Below are 16,380 nucleotides of genomic sequence, written 5' to 3'. Positions count from 1 at the left end.
TTTTTCCCTAGTATTTAAAGAGCTGCCAAAAGTTTATTACATTTCCCAAAACGTTCTCACAAGCTAATTAAAGAATAAAAGACTGGGTTTGTGCAAATATCAAAATATGGTTGTGCTGATAACATTTCCCTTCTTATATGGGGATTTTATATTATAACTATGGATTTGATGGCAACTTTGGCAGAAATGCATTTACTGGCGGGCTGTTGCATGTGAGAGGAGCCACCTCAGATGAATTAAGTGAATAAGACAAAATCTGCTGAAAAGTCGGCCTCTGTGGCTGCTCTCACATGCAACAGCCAGCCAGGGAATGCCTTTCTGCGAAAGTCCCTAGAAAATCCCTTGACCCATGCTTTTTTTGCAAAATTCCCTACAAATACAGGAGCCCAAAAAGTACAGTGAGACCCACCTAATTGGATGATCGAAACCGTTCATTTGTTAGTTGCCCCCATGATCCATCAAGCCCTAGGAAATAATTGATTTGGATCATTCAGCAAGTGGCCCCAACCAACTCATATATTTTTCTAAGCATATGGTGTATAGGGTTTCTTTCTTTTGGCCATAGCAAAATTTCATTTTAAATCTTGTTTTTTTTTTTTTTTTTTTTAAAGAATGCATTTTTGTAGGTTCACCATTGACTACTTCGTTTAAAATTTTTACTGCAACAAAAAACACTGTTTACTAGAGGGAAATGTTTAAAACCCATTTTAACCATGTTTCAAACATATTAAACACTTTTTTGCCAACTTTTCAATTTACCCTTCGTTATATTTTGTACATGAAAAAAATTTAAACGTATCAACGCATTTTTCATGTTTTCATATATATGACCTTTTTTTACTACTTTTTTTGGGGGGAACCATTACCGTGTTAAACCCGGATTTTTCCCATCCAATTTTTTTATGGTATCACTTAGGACTACAACCTGGGTCAGGTTTTACTCGACCCGCATCGACCCAACCCGAAAATAGCTTGGGTTGGATTCATGTTTCTCGGGTTTCGGGTCGAGCTCGGTCTACGATCCAAAAGCCCGCATGAATCTCGGGTCGAGCCGGGTTTGAAGAGGCCCGACGACCTGAGTTACTTAAGTTATAGTATGTATTTTTTTTTCTAAAACTTTGTTACTTTAAAGTGAAAACTTAAAAGTAAAACTCACACACACACGCAATCACAGGGACTCTTTCCATCTTCTGTTCGTTTCCCCCTTTAGCTCTAGGGTTTCAAGTTTCAACTAAATAGTTAATGTACTAAATAGTTTGTCGTTTATCTCACATGAGTATAATCATTTTCATTTGGTAATGCATCAATTTATTCTCTTTGGACTAGTTATTAGTTAATGAACTAAAGAGTTTGCCATGCTTGAGTTTTTCTACTTCTATGAGTTGAGTTGCCTTGCCAAACAAGAGTTTTCCTCAAAAAAATGCATCAACGTAAAAAAATCCAATCCAACCCAAGATTTATCATGGGTAGGGCCGGGTTTGGGAATCGTGGGTTTTCCGGGAAAAAACCCGACCCGACCCAAGATATTTCTCGGGTAGGGTTGGGTTCTTCAAAACCCGACCCGAGTTACAGCCCTAGTATCACTATCACGTTCATGAAAAAAATATTTCGTAGATAGAGAAATTTCAAGGTCCAACAAGAATGATATTTTCCTAAAAGGTAGGGAAAATTTTGGATTCCAAAAAAAATTTTCCTTGAAAAAATGAGTTAGCCTAAGGACATGCTTGGCAACCATAATTTTTTCTCAATGGATTATTACTTAAGGAATGCTAAACTCAGGGGTGCCTAGATGAAAGGGCGCCCCGTTGGTTGAACGTCGCCAAAGTGCATTTATAAAATGGAAAGGTCAAATAACATCAAAAGACTTTGACATTAATTGCACTTTGGCCTTTCCATGTTATAAATGCACTTTAGCAACGTTCAACCAATGCGGCCGGCCTGATTTCTGCAAGGGTGCCCTTGAGTTTAGCATTCCTCATATTAGTTATATTTGTTTATGGAACAATTACCATTGGGGGACAAAAATTAGGCGGAATTATCAACAGGACCCATGCTTTTTTGAAATTATCAATGAGGGACAAAAGATGTCTTGTCAGTAAAAGCTGGACGAAAATGCCATTTTCTTAAGCAACACATTTTGCTTTTCCACTTTTCCCTCTTCTCTCTTCTTTCCCTCTTTTTTTTACTTTTCCATTTTCAACTTTGTTTTTTTAGCTTACCAGTTATCTTCTTCATCGTTTAGCCACCATTGGAGGCGGAAAAGCTCGAAAACTTGAAACGTGAGTTCATTCCCATCTATCTCTCTGTATCTAGGTTTTGTTTTTCATTTGTTTTAGGGTTTTATATTTCTCCTTCAATGGCGGATGAGGAAGATGAATCGTAGGGTAGAAAGGAAAAAATGGTGAAAATGAATGAATGAAAAAAACATGAAGTAAAAACGTGTTCATATGGGACTTGATAAGCCCATTCGGAAATTGATAACCCCATTTTGATACTGGATAACCTCAATACCAGAGACTTGAAAATCCCCTTCAAAAACTCCAGTATCCTCGGCCAATTTTAAAGGACTTGATAAGCTCATTCGTAAATTGGTAACCCCTTTTTAATACTAGATAACCCCAATCCCAAATACTTGAAAACCCCCTTCCAAAACTCCAATACCCTCAGCCAAGTTTCAGGGGCTTGATAAGCCCATTCGGAAATTGGTAACCCCATTTTGATACTAGATAACCCCAATCCTAGAGACTTGAAAACCCCCTTCCAAAACTCAAGTACCCTCGGCCAATTTTCATGGACTTGATAAGCCCATTTGGAAATTGGTAACCCCATTTTTGATACCAGATAACCTCAATCTCAGAGACTTGAAAACCCCCTTCCAAAACTCCAGTACCCTTGGTCAATTTTCAGGGATTGATAACCCCATTCGGAAATTGGTAACCCCATTTTTATACTATATAACCCCAATCTCAGAGACTTGAAAACCCCCTTCCAAAACTCCAGTACCCTCGGCCAATTTTCAGACACTTATAAGCCCATTCGGAAATTGGTAACCTTACTTTTGAGAGTTGCTAACCCCCATCCAGAAAGTTGATAAACCCCTTCTGCTACAAAACCCCCTGCCTATAGCAACTCTTCTAATGGCATTACAATTCTGCTCATGATAGAAATAACAAAAGAAATGGATGTTGTTTTTCATTAAATTTGCTTCATGTATAGCCATCCATCCATGTATTACATCAAAATTTTCATATACAACCAGTTGTCTTCCAAAAGGTGAGTGGAGCCATCTATGCATTATCTCTAGAACACACCCTAAAATACAAATCGCTTAAACCGTAAACAAGATAAATAAAAAATAGTGCAAAACCCTAAAAAGAAAAAAGAAAAACAAAACCAAGATACAGAGAGATATATGGTAAGAACTCAACATTCAAGTTTTCAAGACTGCCATCAACAATGGTGGCTGAACAAGGAGGAAGATGACTAGTAGTGTAAAAAATTCAAAAAGTGAAAATGAAAAAGTAAAAGAAGAGGGAAGAAGGGGAAAAAAGATGAAAACATGTTGTAAATGCCAGAGGGCATTTTCATCCAGCTTTAACTGACAAGACCTCTTTTGTCCCTCGTTGATAATTTCTGAAAAGCATGGGTCCTGTTGATAATTCCGCCTAATTTTTGTCCCCCATTGGTAATTGTTCCTTGGTTTATTGAGTAATGCTAGAGAAACCGAGAATACGACCTAAAAGAGGACTGAACCAATCGATTCTTTCCACCACATGCAACAACATGCCAAGTGACGTGAGCAACCCTTAGATGTAGGAAAATCGACGGAAGGTAAAAAAAAATTTGTACACATGGCATATTCTCATTGCAGGTCCCATGCTCAGTGGTACTCCTCTGTCTCCATATCAATTGCCTTGTTTATTAAGTAGTGAGAGAGGGATAAAGATTCATCAGAGAACGGGAGACTTGAGAGGGCATTAGAAATGACAGGTTGAGAAGCGGCTGAAAAGCAGGGAAAAAAATCATATTTTGAGTAGAGTTTTCTTTATCCCTGTTTTTCAACTTTTCTCAACCTTATCTTTACACACGCCCTCTCAGGTCTCTCCTCTCTACTGGGTAAATTCAGGAAAACTCACTTTCCAATGTTTTTCTTTCTTTCAATGAAATTTTGTTTGTAGGTCCAAAAAGATATTCCTCAGAAAAAAAAGTGCTCACTAAACTTTCAAAGTATGTGCTAGATGAGAAGCGCGACCATGGGTGTGACCTCATGGAAATACAATGAATGTACGCACTAGAGCATAGTTGGTCAAACTTTTGATTGATTGGAATTATGCATTTGATAGGCCTTGCTTCAGATATCTTATTGTTGAAAAATCATGTTCAATAGCGCGATCTTAATATACAATAATGCATAGTCTTTGTTATCTTCAAGTCAAGGCTTCCCTAGCCAGTCACCAAGTCAGATACAGAGCTTTGTCACTCGTGGGGATTAGTCATCTCTTTCTGCTTGTGCGCTTGACCATCAGGGATCACAGACCGTTCAGGGCATGTGTTGGTGATCATTAAAAAAAACAATCAGGGAATGTCTGTTTATCTAGGGCATGTGTTGGCTATCATGAATTGTTTTCCCTAGAAAATTAGCTTACCTAATGGTGAGGGAGGGTGGGAGAGGAACATACACGGGAGGGACTGCACGATCAGAGGGTAAGAAAAGTCTGAAAAACAATGAAACAAAAAATTCAGAAGAGGCATTATACTGAGGGCATGGGGTGGGAACACAATGGATGCACCTAAACATCCTTTTGTTAAAATAGATGAACATGGGCTCTCAGAGGCATTAGACTTAGTGTATGTTTGGTTAGCAAGAAAGTAGTGAGGAAGAAAACCTTTTCCCACTTTTTACCATCTTTCGCTGTTTGGTTGTCCCAAACTACTTGGGTCGGCTAATTAATCCTTTAGAAAATTTTCATGAAGAAGGTGAAAGAATCCACCTGGCTCAAAGTAACTAAGTCTAATCCTGACACTAATTGGGTTCTTCTGCATGTATCATTTTCTTCCATTCTCTCATATTCAAGGTCATGTTCTCTGTTATGTTCCTAGCCATCAAGTCTTTCGTCACTGTTTCTGCTTAAGTTGTTTCTGGTCTTTCCCTACCTCTTTTTACTCCATCAACTTGGCACGAGTCACTTCTTCTCACTAGAGCATCCAAAGGCCTACGTTGGATATGCCCAAACCATCTTAAGCGGTGCTCTCTCATTTTCTCCTCAACTGGTGCCACCCCGACTTTTTTACGGATGTCTTCATTTCTAATTCTATCTAACCTTGTGTGGCTGCACATCCATCTAAGCTTTCGCATCTCCGCTACACTCATCTTATGCACATGCTGCTTCTTGGTGGCCCACCATTCAAAGTCGTACAACATGGCTGGCCTCACCAGCTGTCTAATAAAACTTTCCCATCAACTTGGTAGGTATTTTACGGTCGCACAGAATTCCTGAAGCATGCTTCCGCTTCAAGCAACCTGCTCTTATTTTGTGGTTAACATCATCTTCAATCTCTCATTCCTTATGTAGGATTGAACCAAGATAGCGAAAGATATCCCTCTTAAGTACCTCCTATCCAGTCATATTTGCTACATCCTCGCCCCGCCTCCTTGCATTACTAAAGTTGCTCCATAGACTTTGTCTTAGTCCTACTCCCTCTAAAACTTTTGGATTCCAAAGCAGTTCTCCATAACTCTAACTTAACATTAACTCTTGTGTCGGTTTCGTCAATTAATACCATGTCATCTGCAAATAACATACATTACCACGCCTCATCCTGGATACCCTACATAAGTTCATCCATAACTAGCGTAAAAAGATAAGGGGTTAGAGTTGATAATTGGTGCATTCCTATTGTAATTGGAAACTCACTAGACGTGCCATCCGTAGTTCTGATACTAGTTATTGTTTCATCGTACATATCCTTAATCACATAAAAATATTTAGTAGGCACTTTTCTCCTTTCAAGGATCCACCAAATAACACTCCTAGGAACCCTATCATACACTTTCTCCAAATCAATGAAAACCATATGAAGGTTCTTTTTATTTTCTCTAAATTTCTCCATTATCCGCTTAATCAAGAAGATAGCTTCCATAGTCGATCGTCTGGGTATGAAGCCAAACTGATTATTTGACACTTAGTCACTTTTCTTAGTCTAGCTCAATTACCCTCTCCCAAAGCTTCATTGTGCGACTCATTAGCTTAATTCCCCGATAACTGGTGCAACTTTGAATGACCCTTTTATTCTTATAAATAGGTACTAATGTACTTTTCCTCTACTCATCAGGCATCTTCTTAGTCTTCAAAATATTATTAAATAATATAGTTAACCAAACCAAACCCACATCACCCAAGCATCTCTAAGTCTCAATAAAAATACCGTCCGGCCCATAGCCTACCTAATTTCATATTTTTCATAGATACTCTTACCTCTGATGTTCGGACTATACAAACAAACCTCTAGTTTGTATCATTAAAAGCTTTAACAAGTTCTCCCAAATTTGCTATGGATTCTCAATTAAACAACTTATCGAAATAACTTCTCCACCTCTCTTTATTTATTTATATTTAAAAATAAATAAACATACATTGTTATAAAAGAAAGTAAGGCTAAATATATGCATAATAATCAACCTATACCAAGCCCTAATTGGCCTCATATGATATGTTATTACAAAAAATTATTTGGCGGCCGACCATGAAGTCCCATGAAGGTGGTAAGTCAAATGTACCACCCTTGATATTTGATCCAACAGAAGCTGTTAAAAAGTGTTGGATCAAATATCACTTTTTAAGAGGCTGCTGTTGGATCAAATATCAAGGGTGGTACCGCTTTCACGGTACTTGACCGTCGGGCACCATATTAACACTCTGTTATTACTTAAAATACATGTTTGCTCGGCCATTTGGCCCTCCATGAGAGCCGCCCTATTAGTAGATCACTCATGACTCATGAGTACATATGTAGCTTTTATTTTTTGCCATTATGTAGGTAGGTGCCACTACTAGATTACCCATTATGATATATGCGTGCCCCACCAGGAGATCACCCATTAGTATTGGAGCGGGACTCCCAAGTTTTTGGCCTTTGGGTACTCACTCTTAACTATATCCATCAGTAGATCACTAACTTTTTTTGACTTAGGCACAGCCCCTCTAGTGTATTTATGACTTTGATACCGGAGAGGAATATATCAATTCCCCACTAATTAATATATATGTTGGCTCCCCACTAACAAATCATTCATTGTTTTCGCGACTCAATCTTGGGAATGAGATCTCCCTTCAAAATTGGATCAGAACCCATTGAGTTACCCCTTTGATGGCCTACCAGATCATCGGTCCCAATCACCAAAATTTGTCCTTATTTGCGAAGTTAATATTATTTACATATGTACATTAAGGTCACTTTGGAAACCAATAACCAAGATCGATCTAAATTAAACATCGATCTAGGACAACAATAACCATTATTGCCCATAAAAAAAAAATAGTAACCATTATTTCCAAAAATGATTATATGCAAATAAAACTAGATGACAATAGTTAGTAAGGTATCCAATGAAACCCTTATTTTATGCATGGAGGAAAAAAAAAGAATCTATTACTGATGGGGGGGGCAAATACATTTTAACTGTTCCTCTCATAGAAGGGCACGGAATAGAGCTGCTTTAATGAAAATGTATGAGAAGCTCAGCTGCTCTTTTGGGGGGCAACGTGATCCTTTAAGATCTTTGCATTCCTCTGCAGCAATCTCATCAAATGGAATAATAGATAAGTGTGTTAGAAACCTTGAATAGAATTAACGGTTCTGGAGGCCCTCGATCGCCTTCTTCCAATGCCACGCCGGTTGTTTTGAATCTTCAAATGCAAACACTTTCTTTGACTAAACAGTTCAGAAAAAAGCTAATTTTAGCGAATGAGTATACAAATGGAATGTGTTCAACAAGGGGGAGGAAATGGCTGGTAAAGCGTACCGAGAAAATCTTGAAATGTGACAAATTTACAACTTGGATGCTTAGGTCTTTGGGATTATCAGACCAGATTATGTTTCCTTTGAGCATCAGCTTGGAAGGGTCCACGTAAATCAACTTGGGTTTGTCAGTGAGGATGAGCTGGACTTTCTTGTTTGTAAGCTTCTGTATTTTCTTCACTTTGGAGATCATAACAACCGACTCCCCGGGATCCAAAAATTGTTGCCTGTGGTTAGTAAAAACAAGGAACATAAGCAGCTGCGAGTATGCCAGACGATAAAAAGGACATCAACTGCAGAACTAATTAAATGATATATAAAGGGAAATGATATCAGCACAACAATTTTGTTATGGATGCAGTTTTAGCTTGTCTTTTCTTTTTTAATTGGCTTGTGAGAGTTTTTTGGGAACTGTAATAAACTTTTAACAGCTCTTAATATACTAGAAGACAAGATAGGTGAGCGCATATATTAAAGATGCTCGTGTTCCCTAAATATACGGTCGAACATGAACAGTGTGTAGCCAACAATTTTAACAAAATTATGTTGAAGTGCATCCAATTTGTGCCCACCCCCAACCCATGGATTTGGTCTCTTGTTGTAGCTGACCTTCCTATATCACAAAAGCATTCCACGAATCAACTTTCGAGAAGCTTAAACAAGCTAAGAATCTTACAAGGTCCCATGCCAAAAGAATCCCCATGAAGTTTTCTAACATTAACCTATTGTGACCATTTCCATCACACAGATGGAGGGCAGCTTGGAAGTAGAAAGCGATTCCTCTAACACAATATCATGAGTCAAAGGGATATGACTTGCCAATATCATGGATGAGATTAAAGATCTGTGTCCGCATGGTGTATTCTCATTTTCTCTCATTCCTAGAATCGCTAATGATTTGGCTGATCGCCTGGTCAAATCAGGAGCCTCTAGTGTCTCACTGTATATATGGGGCAATCTTTATCCCCAAAGTGCACTTGTAATCCTTTATTCTTAATAAAATTGGTATCTATTTCCAAACAAAAAACGAACATGAACCTATTGAGAACCAATTTCGTGGGTAAAACGTGTCAGATGACTTAGAGAATACCATCTAGAATCGAAGGAATCAATTGAAGCAAGCCTAATCATTTGAGAACTCGCATCGGAAGATGATGTCACACCACTACTCCCATCTTGAACTGTATTGTGTGGGGAACTGTCTCCAACATGTGAAAGGTTCCACTCAGAATCTTGAACATCATCAGCCTCATCTATCTGAAACAAAAGCCAAATAAGATGTGGGTATAGAATTATTGATATCTGGCCAGTAGAACAGAATAGCTAAGCATCCAGGGATATAAAACAGAACATTGTGTGCATTGAAGAATAACAACATCGAAACATAAGAGAGGATCATACATCTGACTCCAAAGCAAGATATGGTGCAGACGTTCCCCTTAAATTTTCCCAGTCAACTCCCTTAAAGAATGGATGGATCTTGAGGGCAGCATAACCACCAGGTCCACAACCTAGTCTTTTGCTGGGATCCATATCCTGCATTGAAGTTGCATACCAGAGTAAAGGCTACATAATTTAGCTTCACTATAAATACGAACTTCCTCACATGTAATTGAAATGCAGACAGCATCATTATACAATTCATAAATGGCTTGTTTATTGACAGAAGTTATCAAACTATCATTCTCATTTAAAAAAAAAAAAACATAACCGGTGCAAGAAATAGGAAAGTTTGCACCAGTGGAGGAAATAGCAATGGCATAATCAAAACAAAGTACAAGGACATGATAGAACCCTCACAGGGCTTTGCGGAGAAGTTCAGTTTTTTTTTTTTTTTTTTAAAGGTTGAAAAGCTCACTTAGTATACCACAATAATGGATATAACACAAATCTTGTGTCTTAATTTAACTCCATCCTAGCTTTGTTTCTGGTAATTATCCAGCTGATATCTTGGGGCAGATCACTCAATTGACACAAGCCCTAATTATGTTGACATGTCTCAACACATCAAGATTTTTAAGATAACCCAGTAGAAAAGGCCACAGGATTGCCATTACTATAGCCTAACTCTCTGAGGGAGAAAAGAGGATAATTTTTCTAGCAACCATGATGTTTCTTTAGCTCTCGACACTACCGTGAGTAGATTTAGCAGAAATTTCCATCCCAATGATTCATGACAGAAGTAACCCACAATAATCCAATAAGCAAGATTTACTGTTACAACATTCTATTTCAAACCCAAAAAAAACAGAAAGGACCGCTTCACCTCTGCGAGCTCCAATAGGATTTCACATTTCCATCCATTCAAGCTCATCTGAGCAATCAAACCTGTTAACAGTTATCAGCATCAAATCCCATTTGTTTTTCGTTTAATTCATCGGGTAGGGGTCCGCCAAACCCCAGCTTGCCCATAAAAAAAAATCCCATTTGTCACAGTGATAATGTTAATATCATAACATGTTACTTTAAGCATATATTTATCTTTAAATTTATTCTGACAAATTATTTAACTAGGCAAATCATGTGCTGCCAATATTATTGTGATTTAATTCTACCAGAATTCCAAAAAAAAAGTATTTGAAGTTCAATTACGAGTAATGACTTAATAAAACTACAATAACGAACCAAAGAAATGCACTGTATACAATTAAATATAAAAAATAGGAAGTTTGGAACCTATTCAAATTAGAAGGTCCAACAGAATTTAGTTGAGGAAGTTGACACAGTGTCTTACAAAGAAAATCAAGATACATAATCATTGAAATCATTGCATTCTGTATTTTAGAATACATTGGTGGGCATCTCTAATGCATCCTAAAGCTTTCCCTTTCCGTTTTTTAAAAAGATAAAATCTTTCTTAAAATATAGAAAAAGAACAATACATTCTCTTGACTTTAATGGTTAAATACGGAGAAGTGGTTGGTGTATAATATTTCTTTTTTGTTTCTATGAGTGACTAGGCACTGGATGTGTAATCTTTTCAAGTGTCTTAGGTTATTTTTTACAATTTAAGTATCATGTTATGGTATTTAATGCTGGTTCTTCATGGATGATAAATCCTCTATTTTCATTACAAATTAACTTTTCTAAGAAATTCCCGATAAATAGAATCCCTTGATTCTCCAACATTCCCTTGCTGAAGGCATCCTGATAAGAATAGTTATTACTAACAAAGAAGAAAACTTCAGAATGCAGAAGTTAAATCTGTCAATCCTGACCAACTCAAAGACCTACACAAAATCTTGGTGCGAGTTGCAGCCCAAAATACCATAGGAAAATTAAAGATCAAGTTTAGACTTTGAGGAGCAGAGGATCTTTAGTCCACAACCTTTCATGTTAGTAATTGCTATGATAAATATGATGTTTGACGACCTACCCGCTGTCCGTGACGTCTTGAAACCACTTCCACCTTTGTGTTGCAACCTTCAAAGATTTGTGTATTCCTATTTTCCCAGAAACTAAAGCAATTTTAGACTCTGGATAGCGAACAACCTTTACGGCATGTTTGGCTACCATGAATTGTTTTTCATGATAAATCGGTGTCTCCAACTGGAGATGAGGGTGAAGTGGCTCAAAATCTGTAAACAAAATACCGGAAATTAGTGTCTCTGGTGATGAGGAGTGCCTAAAAATTCGAAAACAAAAAACTCTAACAAAAATCCAATCGATTGTTTCCTGATTTTTTGCCACTCCTCATCACCGGAGACACTAGTTTCCAGTATTTTGTTTCCTGACTTTTCGCCACTTCACCCTCATCTCCACTTAGGGACACTGAATTTATCATGAAAAACAATTCATGGTAGGCAAACGTGCCCTTAGTTCACAACCTTTTTTTGGTAGGTTAGTTCACAACCTTTCATCTATGTAATTGCCATGATAAATATGAAAATTCTTTTGGTAGGTGAGCTGGGATTGAACCTCCGACCTTTGGGTTGAAGAACTACCAAATTTTCAAATATGACAAATTCTCTTCCTTTAGCTTCTAATATCAGAGAACTACCAATACCTTCAAGTTCAACTAGTTTTGATCATCAAAATTTAATTGCACTTTCAAGCATAAATGAAATAACTGATTTAATTTCAACTAGCTAATGAGGAAAAGTAGCATGTGAAGATAGCAACGGCGAGACAAAAAGATAGCACCTGAAATTAACTGGAAGAGAAAAGTAGAATTTATGAGGGGAATGAAAATATCATTCAAATGCATTTTCTAATGCATTTTTTTCAAATGCATTTTCTAATGCAAGTATAAATACTGCAAAGGCAACAAAGCCAGGCAGCAGGTGAACTGTCCTGGCTTCTGAAAACGAACTCCAGAAATTCAATTTGCAAACTAATCATCCTAAACTAGGACAGGAAACGAGATAAATCAAACTGTGTAATCAATCGTATCATATTGACAATGAAGATATAACATTTTCTAGACATAAATTCAATTTTAGTTCACATAATTTGTACTCCAAAGCATGGATGATGAGATGAATAACACAAATATCTCAAGATAGTCTAATAGCCTATGTTTCAATAAGCTTATATTGCAACAAAACATACATATGACTTCAATGTCGCTTACCAATAGTTTATCAATAAGGTCTCTTGCTTCATCTGAAAAGTAGTCAGGAAATTTGAGATCTCTAACTATAATTCTTTGGAAAATTAGCCATTCGTTTGCATCTTTGAAAGGAGAAGTTCCAGAGAGCATCTGATATAAAGTGCAGCCAAGTGCCCAAAGGTCATTTCTGTTTCAACATACAAGCGAGTGAAAGAAGATAAAAGGGGAGCATTATCATACAAGACCAAATGAAAATAAGGAAACAAAACGCAAAGCAATTATATTATTGTAAATGAATACATAAAATATAGTGCATATATTAATTTACAGACGTGAAAACATAAAATATTATCTAGAGAAATATTCATCCTGATAGATGTGTTGAGACAGGCCTAGTATCTGTATGATTTTTCTGAACCACAACGTCCATGTCAAATGAGGTAAGGAGATATTCCCTTACCCAAAAGTTGCAGGAGAAGAATTAAGGACTTCTGGAGGGACATATCCAGCTGTTCCCACGAAGGTACAGGCCTTCTCAACTAAACAAGCACAGCAAAAGGAACATAACCTATCACTTCATCGTCAGAGCAAAAGGTTTCATAGAGAATATCATTATAACCTTACTAGCTGAAGTTGGAGGGACATTAATTTGACTATCCTTCATTGGCTTTACACTACCAAAATCAGCAATTTTGATATGCCCCTCTGCTGTAAGCAATAAGTTCTCTGGCTGCACGAAAGAAATTGTTAGCAAGGTTCTGAAAATCAGAATCGAATCGTAAATCGCTACAGTGTTCAAATCATATCGAATTGTAAATCGGATCGTAAATCGTAAGATATTTTCAGATTTATATATAAAAATGAGAAAAATATAAAAAATATAAACAAATAGAAAAATAAGAATAAAATATGAAATTATCTATTTTTCATTCATAACCATTAAATTAAATATAAAATTCCATGATTAGTAATCCAAACTTGCGGCTGGTATTGGTAGAAGTAGGAAGCGTGAGGAGTATGAAAGAAGAGGAGAAAAAAAGAGTTAGGTTTCCTTACTTGTTTTTAGCTAATAAGTTGGGGAGTTCATATACGATTTATTTTAATCGTAAAGGGCCCACCACAAAAAATAAGCGAACAAAAAAGAGTCGTAAAAAATCGTAAAAATCGCATGATTCAAAATCAAATCATATTTGAATCGTACGATTTTTATGAAAATGATTCTTCCTTCATATTTGAATCATTCAAACCTCGTAGATTCAAATCGTAAATTGTACGATTTTAACATAGATTGTTAGCATGTCATGCTGATGAAAAAGGTGTGTCTCACCCAAAAAGTACCTTGATATCCCGATGAATTAATCCCACACCATGCATGTATTCCAGAGCCTCAACAACTTCCGCAGTATAGAAGCGAGCCTCAGCTTCTGGCAGACCACCTTTCTGCACCCAAATGAAAATAAACTGAATGCCATAAATGAAGAACTTAATTGCCATCACAATATTTGTGGCACTATTCAGCTCAGTGTTCGAAATTTACCTTGTTTATTTGATCAAAAAGTTCTCCCCCTTCACAAGATTCAAGTGCCATGTCTTCATGTTATATAATTAAGAAGAAAATGTCAGATAATGAACTCAATTGGGCAAAATAGGCAACTATAACAAAATAAACAGGCTCGGCTTCTACGTGATAGTATGACATGAATCCACAAAGAAAGGCCATAAATTATCCAAGCATTGAGAATATTGAAATATTGGTGATGGCTAAATCCAGAAATACCTACACAGGGAATAGGTGTCTTGGAATGTGAAAAACAACCTAATAATGCCAGGATGATCCAACTGATCAAGTACAATTCTTTCCAGCTTCACATACGATATTTTATTTTCTTTAGTAATGAACCTTTTATCCATGATCTTCAGAGCGTATACACTTCCTGTGTCCTTCTTCCTCGCCCTCACAACCTGATGAAGAAACTATATTAGATATAATTTAGAGGAAATAATGAGAGAAGAATGTAAACTAAAAGTGAAAAAAAATACATGCAGTACTTTTTCTTTCTTTTTTGTTGGTAAGCTACCAATAATTAGGAATCCGATGCATCATGCTCCTAGGATGCCGCTATTGATACCATACTGCTATCTGAGAGGGGTGAAATTTTTCGAAGTTACAATTCTAAAATAAAGTGAAACTCAAATTGTTATTTCTCATTCAGCCTTTAATAGCATAAAAATTGAATCAAACTGTCTTATATGCAAGTTCTCACATAAAACCAATGCTTGGAAGATTTATTGAATCATAAATCTGATTGTAAACCACACGATTATTTAAAATTTTCTAATAAAGAAACATTCAACTAAATTTTCATCAGAAATATTATCAGATTGCCTTATTTAATTTACTAAGTGCATCCCCTTCAGAAAGTACTCTTTCACACTTTCAATGTCTTTCATATAAAGATCTTTTAGTTAGCTTCTAAGATATTGAATTGTACATTCATTTTGCTATTACCCGGAAACTCTTCTCGAAAAATGTTCCAAACTTGTTGGCCTCTGACGCCCCAGAAACTATAAGCATAGCACTTGAAACTTCCAGCGTGATGAGAAATAGTGGGTAACATGTTTCAGTGTCAACTTTCATCTGACATTTTTGAGTTTGATGTTGAATTCAAAAATTTCAAAGTTCACAAATTCCAATAACTTTTGAGATAAAACCGTACGAATCTTTGTGCTCTGCAGTCCAGATGCTACAGTCTTCACGTCCAACTATGAGTATTCTGGGTGTGACATGCTTCAACAACACACTACCTACATTCATCATACCCCTTTTTTCTCATACATGGGCCTCATACTTTGGGAGTTGCTACCTAGACAACCCTAGACACGTCAAGAAGCCTCTACAAAAATTGGATTTCTCTATACTACTTGGGTCCCATATCACCTCACAGAAACTTTCTGCTCAATCTAAAATGAGGTATGCTTCTAACAAGAATACATCCCAGCTTTCTACCAAGAACACAAGCCGGATCGTGGTCGATAAGGCCATATTAGTAACAGGCCAGTTTCGCAAGGCTAAGCAGGATAGGAAGTATCTTATTTGTACTCCATGTTCGCCTAATGGGGGTGCAATTCCACGGTATTTTAGACTAAGACAAACAATACGGCTGGAATGAAGCTTTGTTGTCGGATCTGGAGCTTGCAATCATCATTCAAGTTAAAAAGATTAAACATTTCATTGATTCTATATTGATTGCCAAACAGGAAAAAAAGACAATTTTGGGTTTGTGAATTCAACATCATTCCCTATAAAGCAAAGCCGTAACCCGTAAGGTTGTAAAACACTCAAGTCAGCTTAAGTTGATCAAGGTTCCTGATATTTGGAGTCTGGACTATGATGTGTGTTGAGGAAGAGACTGAGAGAAAGAAATTGTGAGTTAGGGAGTCTCCTCCTCACTAATGTATTTATATATAATGAGAAATGTACAAAAGACGGATATGCCCATAAGCATATACATACACTAACACTCCCCCTCAAGCTGGAATGTACATGTCAAACATTTCTAGCTTGCTACAATTATCACTCAATTTAGCTTTGTTCAATGGCTTGGTAAACATATCCGCTAATTGGTCCACCGATCTAGTGAACACTGTGCATATTTCTCCTTTTTATATCCGGTGCCAAATGAAGTGGCAATCAACTTCGATATGTTTAGTTCTCTCATGAAAGACTGAATTTGTGGCAATGTGAATCACAGCCTTGTTGTCACAATATAACTGAGAAGGAGATGATGGGGAGAAACCGATCTCTGATA

The 16,380-nt window shown here is 36.9% G+C and overlaps 1 protein-coding gene across 3 annotated transcripts in view; it reads right to left on the bottom strand.

The window, feature by feature from the left end:
- Window positions 1–7,386: 7,386 nt before the first annotated feature.
- The window catches only part of LOC143879215 (3-phosphoinositide-dependent protein kinase 1-like), a 28,155-nt gene continuing 19,161 nt past the window's right edge, over window positions 7,387–16,380 (bottom strand). The window contains exons 2-12 of one of the 3 annotated variants that reach the window (XM_077381585.1): window positions 14,621–14,711; window positions 14,353–14,533; window positions 14,109–14,161; window positions 13,910–14,011; window positions 13,196–13,301; window positions 13,032–13,110; window positions 12,593–12,758; window positions 9,421–9,555; window positions 9,110–9,276; window positions 8,024–8,246; window positions 7,387–7,932 (exon numbers count right to left, since the gene is read on the bottom strand). In XM_077381585.1, the coding sequence (XP_077237700.1) occupies window positions 7,849–7,932; window positions 8,024–8,246; window positions 9,110–9,276; window positions 9,421–9,555; window positions 12,593–12,758; window positions 13,032–13,110; window positions 13,196–13,301; window positions 13,910–14,011; window positions 14,109–14,161; window positions 14,353–14,482 (1,245 nt within the window). In that variant the 5' untranslated portion in view covers window positions 14,483–14,533; window positions 14,621–14,711 and the 3' untranslated portion in view covers window positions 7,387–7,848. Of the gene's footprint in view, window positions 7,933–8,023; window positions 8,247–9,109; window positions 9,277–9,420; window positions 9,556–11,413; window positions 11,598–12,592; window positions 12,759–13,031; window positions 13,111–13,195; window positions 13,302–13,909; window positions 14,012–14,108; window positions 14,162–14,352; window positions 14,534–14,620; window positions 14,712–16,380 lie in introns of those variants that run through there. The other 2 variants (XM_077381504.1, XM_077381666.1) reach the window with 2 other exon arrangements.

The sequence above is a fragment of the Tasmannia lanceolata genome, unplaced genomic scaffold, assembly GCF_043159265.1.
Source record: "Tasmannia lanceolata isolate RefF3 unplaced genomic scaffold, GAP_Taslan_0.1 ptg000002l, whole genome shotgun sequence".
NCBI classification, from domain to species: domain Eukaryota; kingdom Viridiplantae; phylum Streptophyta; class Magnoliopsida; order Canellales; family Winteraceae; genus Tasmannia; species Tasmannia lanceolata.
This window is presented reverse-complemented; position numbering and strand designations above follow the sequence as displayed.